General features: G+C 33.6%; 1 protein-coding gene across 13 annotated transcripts in view; it reads left to right on the top strand.

Moving 5' to 3' along the window:
- The window catches only part of NBEA (neurobeachin), a 674,010-nt gene that overhangs the window by 367,283 nt on the left and 290,875 nt on the right, over nucleotides 1-15,852 (top strand). For all 13 annotated transcript variants that reach the window (XM_038573291.1, XM_038573292.1, XM_038573296.1 and 10 more), the window contains 2 exons: nucleotides 989-1,097; nucleotides 4,723-4,889. In XM_038573291.1, coding sequence (XP_038429219.1) covers nucleotides 989-1,097; nucleotides 4,723-4,889 — 276 coding nt within the window. The remainder of the gene's footprint in view (nucleotides 1-988; nucleotides 1,098-4,722; nucleotides 4,890-15,852) is intronic.

Genomic DNA, 15,852 nt, shown 5'->3' with positions numbered 1-15,852 from the left:
TTCTAGAAGACAGAGTTCGAAGAGAGAAAGGCAAAAGGTGCAAGATACGCTCTCGCCTCAGAATTCACAAAGGATCACTTCTGCTATATTCTGTTGGTCACAGGAAGTCACTAGGCAGATCTAAGCAGAGCAGAAAACAACCCCTCTTTTTGATGGAGCAGTAGCAATATCACACTGCAAAGGAGCATGTGGCAGCCATGTTTGGAAATAACCTCTGTCTCAATGCTATAAAGAAGTATGAAGCAGCTCCCTGTGTGTACATGAGAAAAGATAAGGAAAGAGAGATCTTCAAGATGTATTGCTAAGTGAGAAAAGCTAAGTACAGAAAAGACTTAGAATATACAAATCATAATGTAAGGATGTGGGGGATAAAAATGTATTTGTGTTTTTTTATATTTTTTTAAAAAGTCTCTGAAAACATGCAATGAACTAAAAGCAGGTGCCTGATGAGGTTGGAAATCAGGTGGCTAGGTGATATAGTGAGGCTTTTCACTATGTGTCTTATTGTACCTTTTAACAACAATTTGAATATTCAAATAACTTCTGTTGTTTAAAAATTCAGTTTATAGATATCCTAATATATGGTCATCTAGTGTTTGTGTGAAAATTTACTTCCAAGGTAGTGAATTCTGTTGTTTTAACCATTTACTTCAAAGATGGTGAATTCTGTTGTATTAACCATTTAAGATACTGTCAAAAAGCCTTGTTTGTTTGTTTGTTTGTTTGTTTGCATTAACTTACTTTAATTAACTGAATCATTCATTCACAAGACACACAGTACTTAACAGAGGCATTATTGTAACAATTTTATGGTATATTTCTATGTTTCAAATGTCATTGAATTCAATTTCAACTATGTTAATTTCATAATGTAACTTTAAATTTTAGGCATAATTAATATTTCAAATACTAAAATGTGATTACTGAAAAAAGTTGGATTGACTGAAGCTAATAAGAATAATAATTCTAAAGGTATTTTCCTTTTTAGATTACTGTGCCATGCTATGAAGGACCATATAGTTCGTGTTGCAAATGAAGCTGAGTTTATTTTGAACAGGCAGAGAGCTGAGGATGTACATAAACATGCAGAGTTTGAGGTAAGATTTTGATGGCAGATTAAAATCTGCTTCTCCATTATAAGTCAGCTGTCACTGATAGTAACCTTACATAAGAGGTTTTTTTTTAAGAGGAAAATTTCATTCAAGTCACTTAGTTCCTTTTTTATTTTTAAGCTTTAGTAAATGCCAAACTCAGAGCTCTAATTTTTACCTCACAGCATGCAGAGATTCTTCTTACCCTGTGCCTAACCCTTTGGTCAGCTGAAGTTGTTCTCATGTACTCTTAAAAGCAAATAACATTTTATGATGCAATTACTTTAGTAATTTTTAAACTAGTTTATGTACCATTAAAGATGGGTATAGCAAGTAGTTATATGAAAAAACTCAGTTTTACTAAATATTCAGTAATTTATCATTTATCAATGTATCCATCTTTAGAGTGACCAAAGATCACTTCATGTTTTATTGTTATAATTGATATTTGACAATGAAGCATTGCTTTTATAGGATATGCATGCATATCTGTACATATATTGGGAATATAATAATTTTAAAATCCTTATAAGTACCTAACTAAAGAAAAAATTAAGTATCATTTCTATTTTATGTGCAAAAACTAAAGTATATTGAAATATTGTATATTCTAAATTCTATGCTAATAGGTTTTATAAAAATGTGTTACTTTTATATTTCCGCATGTCAATAATTATTTGCCATTATTTGAATTGCCTCAACTCAATATTTTGATTTCAGTGTTTTAAATAACAGTGATTACTTCAGTTCATTCAGTTTGCAAAAAAAAAAACATGGTTTCAGAAATATTCAGGTGACCTGGTATTTGGCTTAGGTTGAACTGTCAGTGGCCTTAAAAATAATAAATAACCATCCATTTATTTTCCTGATGCAACATGTGAACATATGTGGTATGGCTGGAAATCAGAGCCTAAGATTTCAGTTTTTATGGGGTTTTTATCTCAGTAAGCCAGCTCTCTCAGTTGTACAAGTTGATGCCCTAGGTCTTGTAATCTCTGACCTAGCTAGCTGAAAAGCATGAGACAGAGAAATAACTGTTGTCTCTCTCATACTCTTAACCTGCTTCATTTGTCAGATGAGACAGCACATACTTGGCATGAGAGATTGCAACAAACTCATCTTGAAAAAATACCAAATATTTTAAACTTTGATAAAAATACATTGATAATTGAGTGTTTATCAAAGTGAAGCTTCATATCCCTTCAACAGTAAATACTATTGGATATTTATCAAGGTATCCCGCTATAATCTGGATGTCAAGAAAATTTTGAGTTATCTGTTCTTTGAAGAATATGTTTTGATATGAGATATGTCAGGAGTCTAAACAAAATAAGAATATTCAGTTAACTCTTGACTTCTGTTAGTAAATAAGATTTAGAATATTAGTTGAATTCCCTGCAGGATGAGTTTTGAGTCGTTCATATTTCTACTAAGAAAATCAAGATATTTTGTGGGGATATAAGAAAATCAGTATTTGTATGTGAAAATATTTAAAATAGATTTTCAAGCAGCTAGATATTAGTTACAAGTTTTAACACATATTTAGCCAAGATAAAATTAAGCTCATGGCAGTGTTTCTCAGCCTGTTTTTCATTATTGTCCCCCCGTAAGGAATCTTTTTTAGACCATTTTCATTCAAGAAAATTGAATCACCCTCTCCCAGTAAAATTTTATTTCTACAATATGCTGTATAACTGTGTAGTACATATGCTTCTGTGCTTTCTACATAAAAGGAATGTGATTTTTTTTTTCACACTCCCAACACCACTTTTTTGAACCCTGGGTAAATGAGGTCAATCCTATTGAGGATGCATGGCTAAAAGTGATAAAAGGCTATGAAGTGGACATGAAAATTCAGTGCTTTTTAGATTATATAAATATAAAATAAAATACTAACATAAATCAAATTTTGAGTATTGTCATTGTTATTTAATGACTGTACATTGTGGTTTTTTTTTCACTAAAATGTTTAAATTTGTTCTTTTTAGGTTAGAGCTGTGTTGGTAAATGCATTGATGTACGTGTGTGTGCTTGTGGTTTACCAAATACCTACCACTTTTAAATTATAAAAGATTTTATAAAAGCTATGACATTTTACTAGGACTTTTGGGGGGAATTTCTCTGTCTCTCATATAGGCCTATAATTAAGAGATAAAGTATATTTAATTTGAGATGGGTACTTCACAGTTCAGGTTTTTTTTTTTTTTTTTTTTTTTGTTAACCATTGTAATTGTTAAGGAAGAAAAATGAAAATTTAATTTTGCTCTCCGATGAGCTAATGAAATATTAACCTCATTATGGAGGCAGATCATTGTACTAATTGGTGATTCCCTGTACAAAAAGATAAATTGGAAAATGAATTAATCCTTCTTAGACTACTTTAAGGGTTATTTCTCTGAAAGAGATGACTTGTGGTAGTAGTCTATATCAATAGATAGACTGAAGGGATATGTTGAAATACCTTCCATGAAACAAATTTTTACATAGTGGAGATGAATGTGAACCAATTATATGTATTTTTAGATGTGAGACTTTTTTTCTTCTAGTTATAGGATTTGTATTACATACTTGGTAGTGTTAGAATATATGGTCAGTCCACCCCATATAAAAATTACTCTACAAAAAAAATCAAACTTACAGTTAAAGAGATGTTCATCCTCGTGTTTATATTGAACCTTTTTGATACACAGTGAGACTGATAAGCTATATTGCTAATACCGGTGAACACGAATACAGATAGCTGACAAAATAGCTGATCTTTAGGAAAGATGAGAATAAGATAGTTGTTATCATGAGAACCTTTCAACACATTAAATTCTAGAGTTGGGAAAGGTTATAGAGAAAACTTTCTCATTTAACAAATATGAAACTGAGTATGATAGGGAAATAAAAGAATTTTCATAAAACATGGAATAAAATCCAAGTCTAAATCCCTAAATCATTGCTTTTCCTTGTAAACCATATTGCCATTCATGAAATGGAAAACTATAAATTAAATAGCAAGCTTTGGATCTCTATATAATTATCAAGAATGTAATTCTCATTTTAAGTGTGATATATACCATATTGGTTAAAATAATAATTAGGTTTACATTTTTAATAAACCATTATTCTAAAATGATTACTTTGGGAATATATTAAAATCAGACTCAGAATTTTAAGAGCCTTAAACATCATCAATTACTTTATGTAATATCATCTGAATTATTTTCCAAATACTTTATATATAAGCACATAAAACATATTTCTACAAGTTTGAAAAGTGATTGTAGTGACTATACTCTTTAGAAAAAAATTTCAGGGCAGCCCCAGTGGCTCAGCGGTTTAGCACCGCCTGCAGCCCAGGGTGTGATCCTGGAGACCCTGGATTGAGTCCCACAGGCTCCCTGCATGAAGCCTGCTTCTCCCTCTGCCTGTGTCTCTGCCTCTCTCTCCTCTCTGTATATTCTCATAAATAAATAAGTAAAATCTTAAAAAAAAAAAAAAAAAAAAGAAAAATTTCACAAGATGGTATTAGCTAAGTTTTTAAAATTGAATTTTCATTACCCTTTAAGGTCAGTTAGTGTTCCTTACTTAGAGCAGAAGTTGTATGTTGTTCAACATTATGCATTGTTTGTATTTTTTTTTGTAGTCACAGTGTGCCCAGTATGCTGCTGATAGAAGAGAGGAAGAAAAGATGTGTGATCATCTTATAAGTGCTGCTAAGCATCGAGATCACGTTACAGCAAACCAACTGAAACAGAAGATCCTTAATATTCTCACAAATAAGCATGGTGCTTGGGGAGCAGTTTCTCATAGGTGAGTTATCACAAATTTACAAGTAAATAGTAACCCAAAGGTTATTTATGATAGTTAGCTGTTAAAGATGATAAACTTTAAAATAATTTAGAAAATATGATTTAAAGCATAAAAGTTATTTGAATTTTCCCTGATATCTTTAGTAATTCCACTTTAGAATCCTTTAGAAGAAAATCTTAAAATCTAAACTTTTAAGCTCCAGAAGTCATTTCTAATTTAATAGTAATATGTAATACAAAAAAATTTTAGACTGTCATCTCATGTAATGTATGTTAATTGTAAGTGGCTCTTTTTTTTCATCTTTCAAGAGTCAGCTCTACCTACTTATTAAATTTATAGCATTCTTATTTTTTCTTATAAATAGGTAATAATACAAGCATTTACTATTGAGAAGTAATACGTTCTTCTTAAAAATCTTCTTCCATATTTTTCTATTCACTCTTTCTTAGGAAAAGTTTTCATTGCCGATTAGAGCATCTATGATATAATACAAGTAAAACCAAAATTGGTTGCTTATGAATTACAAATGTTCTCCTTGCTAAAGTTTTGTGGGCATAAAATTGTTTGTTTTTTCCTCTGTAACATGAGGAAACATTTTTTCTAGAAAAATAATAGTGAGTCAGATCACTATATTTCTATTGCAAATGTTCTTCATTTTTATATTTTCATTTTACTTGATCCCATTAAATGATTTTAAGTCTCTGGCACAGTTTAGGAGTTGGTTAATTGTGGACAGACTAGTGAGAAGAATTCTGATAGAAGTGATTTGGTTAGTTAGGGAAGAGCATCTAGAATATGGCCATGATAGTGTTTGACCATCTGTCCTGGTATTTCCGGTGTGAGATAGACTTAATAAAACTTTATAATTTTTGTATTTAAAGTAAAATTATAACTTCATGACTTTAAAAGTAATCAAGACTCAATATATATTCTTATAATAATATTAATACTGTGGGGGCGCCTGGGTGGCTCAGCGGTTGAGCATCTGCCTTCAACTCAGGGTATGGTCCTGGGGTCCCAGGATCGAGTCCTGCATTGGGCTCCTTGCGTGGAGCCTGCTTCTCCCTTGGCCTGTCACATGAATAAATAAATAAATAAATATTTAAAATAATAATAATAATAATAGTAATACTGTGACATCCAGCTTTTATTGAATATTTATTGTGTGCCAGGCATCGTACTAAGAACTTTACATGAATTATTTCATTTAACCTTCAGAACATTATTCAAACATCTTCCGTATTACATTGAAACTGGAGCTTTCAGAGCTTAAATTAAAACTTACATAGTATCAAACAACTTGTACAGGGAGAGACAATGTTTCACTCATGGTTCTCCAGAAAAACACAAAAACAGAACCAATGGGATATATGTGAGACATAGATAGAGATAGAGGTATAGAAGTATAAATATACCATATTTATATATATATAGACAGATTTATTTTAAAGAATTGGCTCGCGTGATTATGGGAGCTGGTAAGTCTGAAATCTGTAGGATAGGCAGTGAGGCTGGAAACTAAGGCACAATTTTTGCTATAGTCCTAACATGGGATGCTGTCTTTTCCAGTTAACCTCAAGGGGGTTTTTTTGATGTTTTGGGTTTTTTTTTTTTTTCAATTGGTTTATTTTTAAGGCTTTCAACTAATTAGATGAGGCCCACACACATTTTATCTTCAATGTATAAAGATGTACGTGAGTTTGGAGTTTTAATTATTTCATCATGTAATTAAAATACAGCTACCAGTCACCTCCATAGCAGCAGTCATGTGGTAATGTGTCAAATGCATCCTCTGCTTAGTTGATCCTTTACTGTGTTTCATTGGATTGACAGAAAGACTGGCAGCAGGACCCCTCAGATATAAAGGTAGCTTCTCTTCTTTCCTGCATATTAGTTCCCAGTGCTAACTAAAAACACATGATTTTCCTGTTACCATCCTTTACCAAATAGGTCACTGAACTCTTAAATCTTTAAGGATGGGTTTTCTTCCCCATAATCTTCCTTAGTATTTGAGTAATTAATAAAGCTCAGTCATTAGATTGCTTCTTTTTTTTTTTCTCATTCACTCTCTGGGTAATTTTTATTAATCTTATGGCTAAAAACTACAACCCTTATGTTGATAACTTGCCAATTTATAATCCCTAGTCTAGATCTTTCACTCACCTCCAGACCTGTATATCATCCACCTACCTACTTGGTGTCTTCTACTTAGATATAGTATTTCAGATGACAAAACACTTCCTAAGACTTTGTCCCAAACCATCTCTCTCAGCCAAGGGCAACCCTATTCTTAGAGTTGCCCAGGCCATAAATGGTGCTTTTATCCTAATTGCACCTAACACGTTACACACTGAGCCGTGCAGCACATCTTAACTGACTCTGCCACAAAATATGTCTAGAATGCTACCTTTGCTATCCTAAAGGATCTAAAATGATGCCCAGCATTTCTCACTTGTCCCAGCAGCGTTTTCCCTAGTCTTCCTGCTTCTTCCTTGATACTTCTAAAGGCCATTCTCAACACAACAGCCTGGGCAACTTTTATTAAAATATGTATCCTTTTCCTCCTCTGCTCAGAACCCCCCAGAACCGTGCTGTGCAAGATGGTAACCACTAGTCATGTGTGCTCTTGAAATGTAATAAAAATTTAATTTAATGTACCACCTTTCAGGTCCTCAGTAGCCACATATGGGCAGTGGCTAGCACGTTCAACAGCACAGAACATTTCCGTTATTGCACAAAGTTCCATTGGTCAGTGTTGCTTCAGAAGTTTCCTTTGTCACTGAAAGTTAAAAACCTTACAGTTACCTACAAGGAAAGAGTGTGCTGTTTTTGATAGAATGGTCAAGGAAGTTCATTCTGATAAAGGACCACTTGGGCAGAGAACTGTCTGAGCATTTCAAGCCGAGGGAACAGCATGCAAAAGAAGAAGGGGGCTGGGCCTGTCCAAGAACAGGCAGAGACCAGTATGGCTGCAGTGGATGGGATGAGAAGGTTATTATCTTTGATAACTCTTCGATAACTTCGATAACTCCTCTCCTGCTCCTCTCCCGCTCCTTTCCCCTGGCTCATTTTATTCCCATCACTGGGGCTTTTTGCTGCTTTTCAGGCTTTTAGGACATGTTTACTCGACTTGGAATGCCTTCTCTCAGATAGTCTGTGCAGCTAGCTCTCCCATCTTCTGTTTTTAATTCAAATGGTACTTTCTCAAAAAAGCCATCTATAGCCACTTCTTACCCCCAATTATTTTATATTATAATTATATATATTATATATCTTACATATTATATACTTATTTATCAGTTGTATTGTTTTATTGTTTTGTCTCCCACCAGAATGGAAGCTCCATAGTGGAAGGGATTTTTCCTCCCTTTTGTCCACAGTAGTATTACCTCACACTTAGAATAATCCCTGATACAGAGCTGGTGCTAAATAAATATCCACTGAATAAATTAGTAAATGAATACTTGATGTATACCCTTTTTTTTTTACAGTGATACCGGTGATGGAATGGAAAAATAAATTAGCCTATTGTCGGGGACAGTTTTATGTTTCAAATGAAATTATTTTATTAAATGACAAAAAGTACTTATCCTTGCATAAAACCAAAGCTCAGGTTCATCTGGAAAGTGAGATGAACAATTCCTTATTCACTGGGTTAAATGGTAAAATGAATTATTATATGAAAATGCTTGACACCGTGTCTGTCACAAAGTAGACTTCTTGTATTTGTTAGTCTCTTTTCTTTTTTGTTAGCTCTTTGAGAAGAGCCTTTTAAAAAATAACTTATTTTTTAGAGGAGTTTTAGGCTTACAATAGAAATTTCCCTTATATCCTCTCCTAACACACATATATACCTTCTCCCATAATCATTCACCCAAATAGTTAGTGCCTCTTTTTTTTTTTTATTTTTTTTTATTTTTTTTATTTTTTTTACCAAGACTGAACCTACATTGATACGGCATAGTCACCCAAGGGCAGAGTCCATAGAGGGCTCACTCTTGGTGGTGTGTCTTCTATGGGTCGGGACAAATATATGGTAACATGTATCATCATTATAATATCATGCGGAATATTTTAACTGCTCTAAAATTCTGTGTTGTGCCTATCCATCCCTGTCTTCCCCTACCCCTGGCAACCACTGTCTTGTTTTGTTTTGTTTATCTATAGTTTTGCCTTTTCCAAAATGTCATATAGATGAAATCATACAATATGTAACCTTTTACTTAGTGATATGCAAGAAAGGCTTTTCCATATTTTTTCATGCCTTGATGGCCTTGATGGCTGATTTTCTCTAAGCACTGAATAATATGCCATTGTCTGGTTGGACCATAGTTTTTCCACTTACCTACTGAAGAGCATCCTTGTTGCTTCCAAGTTTGGGCAGTTATGAATAAAGCTGCTATAAACATCCATGGGCAGGTTTTTGTGTGAAAACTGGTTTTCAACTCCTTTGAGTAAATGCTAAAAAGCATGATTGCTGAATGGTATGATAAGAGTGTCTTTAGTTCTGTAAGAAACCACCAGAGTGTCTTCAAAGTGGCTGTGACATTTTGCATTCTCACTATCAATATATGAAAACTGGTGTTAGTCCACCTCCTCAGCAGCATTAGGTATTGTCAGTGTTCCAGATTTTGGCCATTCTGATAGGTATATAGTGGTACCTCATTGTTTTGATTTGCATATTCCTGATGACATGTGATGTGGAACATCATTTCATGTGCTTATTTTCTGTATGCGCATCTTCTTTGGTGAGGTGCCTGTTAAGGACTTTGGCCTATTTTTTTAAACCAAACTATTTGCTTTCTTATTATTGAGTTTAAGAGTTCTTTGTATATTTGGCATAACTGTTCTTTAACAGATGTGTCTTTTGTAAGTATTTTCTCCCAGTTCGGGTTTGTCTTTTCATTCGCTTGATAGTGTCTTTTGTAGTGCAGAAGTTATTATTTTTTTAAAGATTTTATTTATTTATTCATGAGAGACACAGAGAGAGAGAGAGAGGCAGAGACACAGGCTGAGGGAGAAGCAGGGCCCACGCAGGGAGCCTGATGTGGGATTCGATTCCGGGTCTCCAGGATCATGCCCTGGGCTGAAGATGATGCTAAACTGCTGAGCCACCCAGGCTGCCCAGAAGTTATTATTTTTAATGAAGTCCAGCTTATGTTGTTTCTTTCATGAATAATATCTTTGGTGTTGTATCTAAAAAGGCACCACCATACTCAAAGTCATCTAGGTTTTCTCTTATGTCAGCTTCTAGGAGTTTTATGCTCTTCCATTTTACATTTAGGTCTGTGATCCATTTTTACCTAATTTTTTTTAAAAATGTAAAGTCTATAGTCTATTTCTGGGCTATCTGTTCTATTGACCTATTTATTCTTTCACCAATACCATATTTTCTTGGTTAATGTGGCTTCACAGGAGTTTTAAGTCAAGTGGCATCAGCCCTTCCACTTTATTCTCCTTCCAAAGAGCCTTTTTAAAATAATTTCCCTTGCCACTTAATCACCCTCTAACGCGATATATAGATAGCTACAATCTATTGATTTTATTCCTTTAATGAACAGATAACTCTTGTTAGCATAGTGGTAAAGTAGACTTACTCTCTGCCCTCACATAGTTCCTAGTAGTCAAATAGAAGAGACTGATATTAAACAAAACAAATGATTATAGAAATAAAAGATGTGAATACAAATTTTGATAATTACTAGGAAAAAAATTACAGAGTACTCTGAAGGGAAGGGTATAACAGAGAATCTTCATGTTAGATTAGGGAGTTCTGTTTAAGCTAAGAAATGAGCAGGGAATCATCGTAACAGGTGGAGTGTAGAACATTCAGGAGAGAAATATTACAAAGACTCAGAGCTTATAAATAATAAAATGAATGGAAATGAAGCTAGTATGTCTAGAGCTTAGTGAGCAATGGAGATATTGGCTTGAGATAAGGCTGGAGAGTAACATATGAGCCTGATGATTTAAAGTCTTATAGATCATATTAAGGATTTGTGACTTTATCCTAAGTGGCATAAAAATCAGTGAAAGATTTTGAATAGAAGAGTAACATGATCTGATTTATGTTTTAAAAGATCAGTCTGGCTGCTTTATTACTGGGAGTAATAGGGAAGTGTGGTCACTCTATTTGTAGTTCAAATGTCACCCTTTCTATTGCATTCCCTGGCTTCCCCTATTTTCTTAACCCAACCTCCTCCTATTTTGTTGGTGTCTATATTGCAATTATCTATGATACACCACCTAATGTTTTATAGCTGTTTGGATGTACGTGTCTCTTCCAGTAGACTTGTAACTTCCTAAGTGGAGGAATTAAATGGTACTTACAGTTGCATCTCTGTTATCAAATATATGTTAAATCTGAAGGAATTTGATTCCTATAATGTTATACTTGCTGTTTTACCCAAGCAAATATTGAATTTTAATGTAAATTTACTTTTATTCTTTTTTTTAAGATTTTATTTCTTTATTTGAGAGATAGCAACAGAGATAGTGAGAAAGAACTCGAGCAAGGAGGAGAGGGAGAAGCAGGCTCCCCACTGAGCAGGGAGCCCAATGCGGGCCTTGATCCCAGAACCCTGGGATCGTAACCTGAGCTGAAGGTAGATGCTTTTTTTCTTTTTAATTTTTATTTATTTATGATAGTCACACAGAGAGAGAGAGAGAGACAGAGACATAGGCAGAGGGAGAAGCAGGCTCCATGCACCGGGAGCCCGACTTGGGATTCGATCCCGGGTCTCCAGGATCGCGCCCTGGGCCAAAGGCAGGCGCTAAACCGCTGTGCCACCCAGGGATCCCTTGAAGGCAGATGCTTAACCAACTGAGCCACTGAAGTTCCCCAAAATTCCTTTTACTTTTATCTTTTGACTCAATGGTCATACTGACTGTAATTATTTTAGCTTTTGAATTAATATTACTGCTCTTTATTTTGTCCTGAGGAGGAACTAGAATCTGACAACTCTTTAAAAATGCATATTCAAGAATTAACATTTTAAAATAATACTTCATATGTACAAACAGTTTTTCTTTATTTTATATTTTTGGGTCATATTTTCAATTTCTTAAACTACATAGCTAAATTAAAAGCTGGGCAAAGGACTCGACTGACATTTTTCCAAAGAAAATATGGGGGAATGGCTAACAGGCACATGAAGAGATGCTCAACATTATCAGTCATTGGGGAAATGCAAATCAAAACCACAATGACATATCACCTTACACCTGTTAGAATGGCTGTTATCAAAAAGAGAGAACCATGTGGAGAAAAGAGAACCCTTGAGCACTCTTGGTAAGACCGTAAATCGGTACAGCCACTATGGAAAATAGTATGGCGGTCCCTCAAAAAATTACAAATAGAACTACCATATCATTCACCATTGCTATTCTGGGATATATTTGAAGGAAACAAAAACACTATATTGAAGACATATCTGCAGCTCCGTGATCATAGCAGCATTATTTACAACAGCTGAGACATGGAAACAACTTAAGTGTCGATCAATTCCTGAATGGATAAAGTTGTGAGTCATATATATATATATATAATATATATATTATATATATATATAACATTCCATCATATATATATATATATGATGGAATGTTATTCAGCCATAAAAAAACAAGGAGATCCTGTCATTTGCAACAACATGATGGATGGAACTCCCATGATGCTAAGTGAAATAAGTCAGACAGAGAAAGACAAATATTGTATGATCTCACTTACATGTGGAACCAAAAAGAAAGAAAAAAAAAGTCATAAAAAAGAGATAAGACTAACGGTTACCAGACGTAGATGTAGGGGTTGGTAGAGGGAGAATTGGAGGAAGGTGATCAAAATGTACAAACATTATATAGTTATAAAATATATAACTACTGGAGATATAATGTACAGCACAATGACTGTAGCTTACACTGCTATATAGTATATATGAAAATTAAGATACTAGATCCTTAGAGTTCTTATCACAAGGAAAACACCTTTTTTTTCTCTTTTTCTGTATCTCTATGAGATGATAGATGTTGACTAAACTTACTTTTCTATGGTAATCATTTTACAACATATGGAAGTCAAATTATTATGCTATATGCCTTAAATTTATATAATGATCTATAGTGATTATATCTCAGTAAAACTGGGGGAAAAAAACTACTTTTCATACAAGCATTATTATTGAGATTTTGTATGGTATATTGTATGGTATTGTACCATACAATATTGTATATGGTATTTTGTATGGTATAAGCTATATTTATTGATAGAGCAGGTTTGTATTGGCAGCATCTCCATTGATACTTTACACCTAATATCTTATTTTCATTCTAATAACTTTTTAAGGTAGGTATTATTTTTTCCATTTCACACATAATAAATGTGAGTCTCAGAGAAGTTGAATAGCTGGCCCAGTGTTATATAACTAAATAATAGGGACAGGATTTGTATCTAGATCTATGTAACTAACCCTAAAGCCCGTGGTCATCCCAGTGACAAAATTAATTACTGTATTTACTATAAAAAATTGTTGATTGGAATAATGAAATTAAAATCACTCATTAAACATAAATAAGACTCAAAAGTCTGGGGCTTTAGAAGGTATTTTTTAAAGCTTTACAACATCAAGATATGGTCTAAATAGACAAGAGAACTACTGCCTACAGAGGCAAGATAGAACTTGCAGTCTGAACCTAACAGGGTAGATAGACTGCTAAAAGAAAAATAAATAAACACACATTTTTGGTAGGATGTTAACAGGATCCAGTGTCCTACAACATAATATTTAAGATATCCAGGATATAATCCAAAATTACCTAATATACAAAGGACCTGGGAGATCTTAACCATTTCTCAAGGAAAGACAATTAATGAATACAATCCCAAGATAACCCAGATATGAAAACTTTGATACAAATATTTTAAAGCAACTGTTACAAACACCTCCATGAAGTCAAGGTAAACACTTTTTAAATGAATGGAATGATAGAGGATCTCAGAAAAGAAAGAAAATGTATATGAAAGAACCAAATGAAAAAGAAAAATGTAATATCTGAAATAAAAAATAATCATTTAATGAGCTTAATAGTAGAATAAAGATGACAGAGAAGAGAGTGCATGAACTTGAAGATAGATCACTAAAATTATACAAGTGAAAGACAAACAGAAACACTGGGGAAAAAATGGGAAGTGCTCCAGGCTCCTGTGGGACAATATCAAAAGGCCTAAAATTCATATCATTGAAGTCCTACAGAAAGTTAGGAGAAAGATTCATACAGAACAATTATTTAAAGTAAAAATGGCTGAAAACAAATTTGGTGAAAGATGTCAAGTTAGAGATCCAAGAAGCTCAGGATAAGCTCAATAAAAAATATCCCTAGACATATCATAATCAATCTCCTAAAAACCAAAGATAAAAAAAAATTTTAGCATAATCCAGAGGAAAAAACAATACATTATATATATAGGAAAAACAATTCAAATAATTACAGCATTTTCATCAGAAATTGTGGGGCCCACTAGTTGCCAAACCAAAATTCTATATTCAATAAAAATACCCTCCAGAAATGCAAGCCAAATAAAAACATTGTCAAATGATAGAAAGCTAAGAGAATTTCTCTCTACCAGGCATGTTCTCAAAGAAATGCAGAAAGATGTCCTTCAGGCAAAAGAAGGAAAAACAAAAGGGGGGACCTTGGGAATTGAGAATAAAGAAAGAATTGTTTTGTTATTTTTTTTTCCCACAAAGATTTAAAGGCAATTTAGTGGAGAAATGATGGTCTTTTCGACAAATAATACTGGAGCAATTGAATATTCATCTGCTAAGTTTGGACCCCTGAACGATGACTCACATTCTTATGTAAAACTTAACTTAAAATGAATGATAGACCTATATGTAAATTATAAAATTTCTGGAAGAAAACATAGGAGGAAATCTTTGCATTCCTGTTTGTGTTGGGCAAAGTTATTAGATACAGCACTAAAAGCCTGATGAATAAATAAACAATCCTACAGTGGACTTTCTCTTAGTCTGCTTGGGCAACTATAACAAAAACATCATATGGTGGCTTATAAGCAACAGAAATTTGTATCTAACAATTCTGGAGGCTGAGAAGGCCAAGATAAAAGCACTGGCAGATTCAACATCAGGTAAGTCCACATACTAGTCCACATAGATGGCAGTCTTCATGCTATGTCCTCGCAAGATGAAAGAGTTGAGGAATCTTCTTAGGGCCCTTTTTATTTTTTATTTTTTTTAGGGCCTCTTTTATAAGGGCACTAATCTCATTCATGAAGGCTACACCCTCATTACCTAATCACTTTCCAAAGACCTCACCTCTGGATACTACCACATTAGATTTGATTTCAACATAAAATTTGGTTAGGGGAGGCATTCAATCCATGGCAGGCTTTACCAAATTAAAAACCTTTTTGTGTGTGAAAGAGACTGTTGAGAATGCCACATTCTCTCAGACTGGGAAAAAGTATTTGCAAATCATATAATCTTACAAAGGTCTTACAAATATAAATGTTTAGAAGTGTAAGTATATATATTTATCTAAGTGTAATACTATACAAGGCACTTATAAGTACACATATGTGTGTACATGCATATGTATATTGTATATATGTAGTATATATGTATAAGGAACTTTCCAAACTTAACATTAAGAAAAAAAACATACAATTAAAAAGCAAGGAAGCACTTCAACATAGACGATATATAGATGGCAAATACCTACATAAAAAGATACTCACTATCCTTAGCTATTAAGGAAGTTCAAATTAAAAAAACAATCAAATGCTAATATTTCTCTACTACAATGACTAAAATTAAAACAAAAACCTTACAATGCAAGGGCTGGCAAAGAGGTGAAGTAGCTGGAACTCGCATACATTGCTGGTGGAAGTACAAAATGATGCATCCTCTTTGGAAAGCTGTTTGGCGGTTTTCTTACACAATCAAAC

Source organism: Canis lupus, chromosome 25 (assembly GCF_011100685.1).
Source record: "Canis lupus familiaris isolate Mischka breed German Shepherd chromosome 25, alternate assembly UU_Cfam_GSD_1.0, whole genome shotgun sequence".
Taxonomy (NCBI): Eukaryota; Metazoa; Chordata; class Mammalia; order Carnivora; family Canidae; genus Canis; species Canis lupus.
This window is presented reverse-complemented; position numbering and strand designations above follow the sequence as displayed.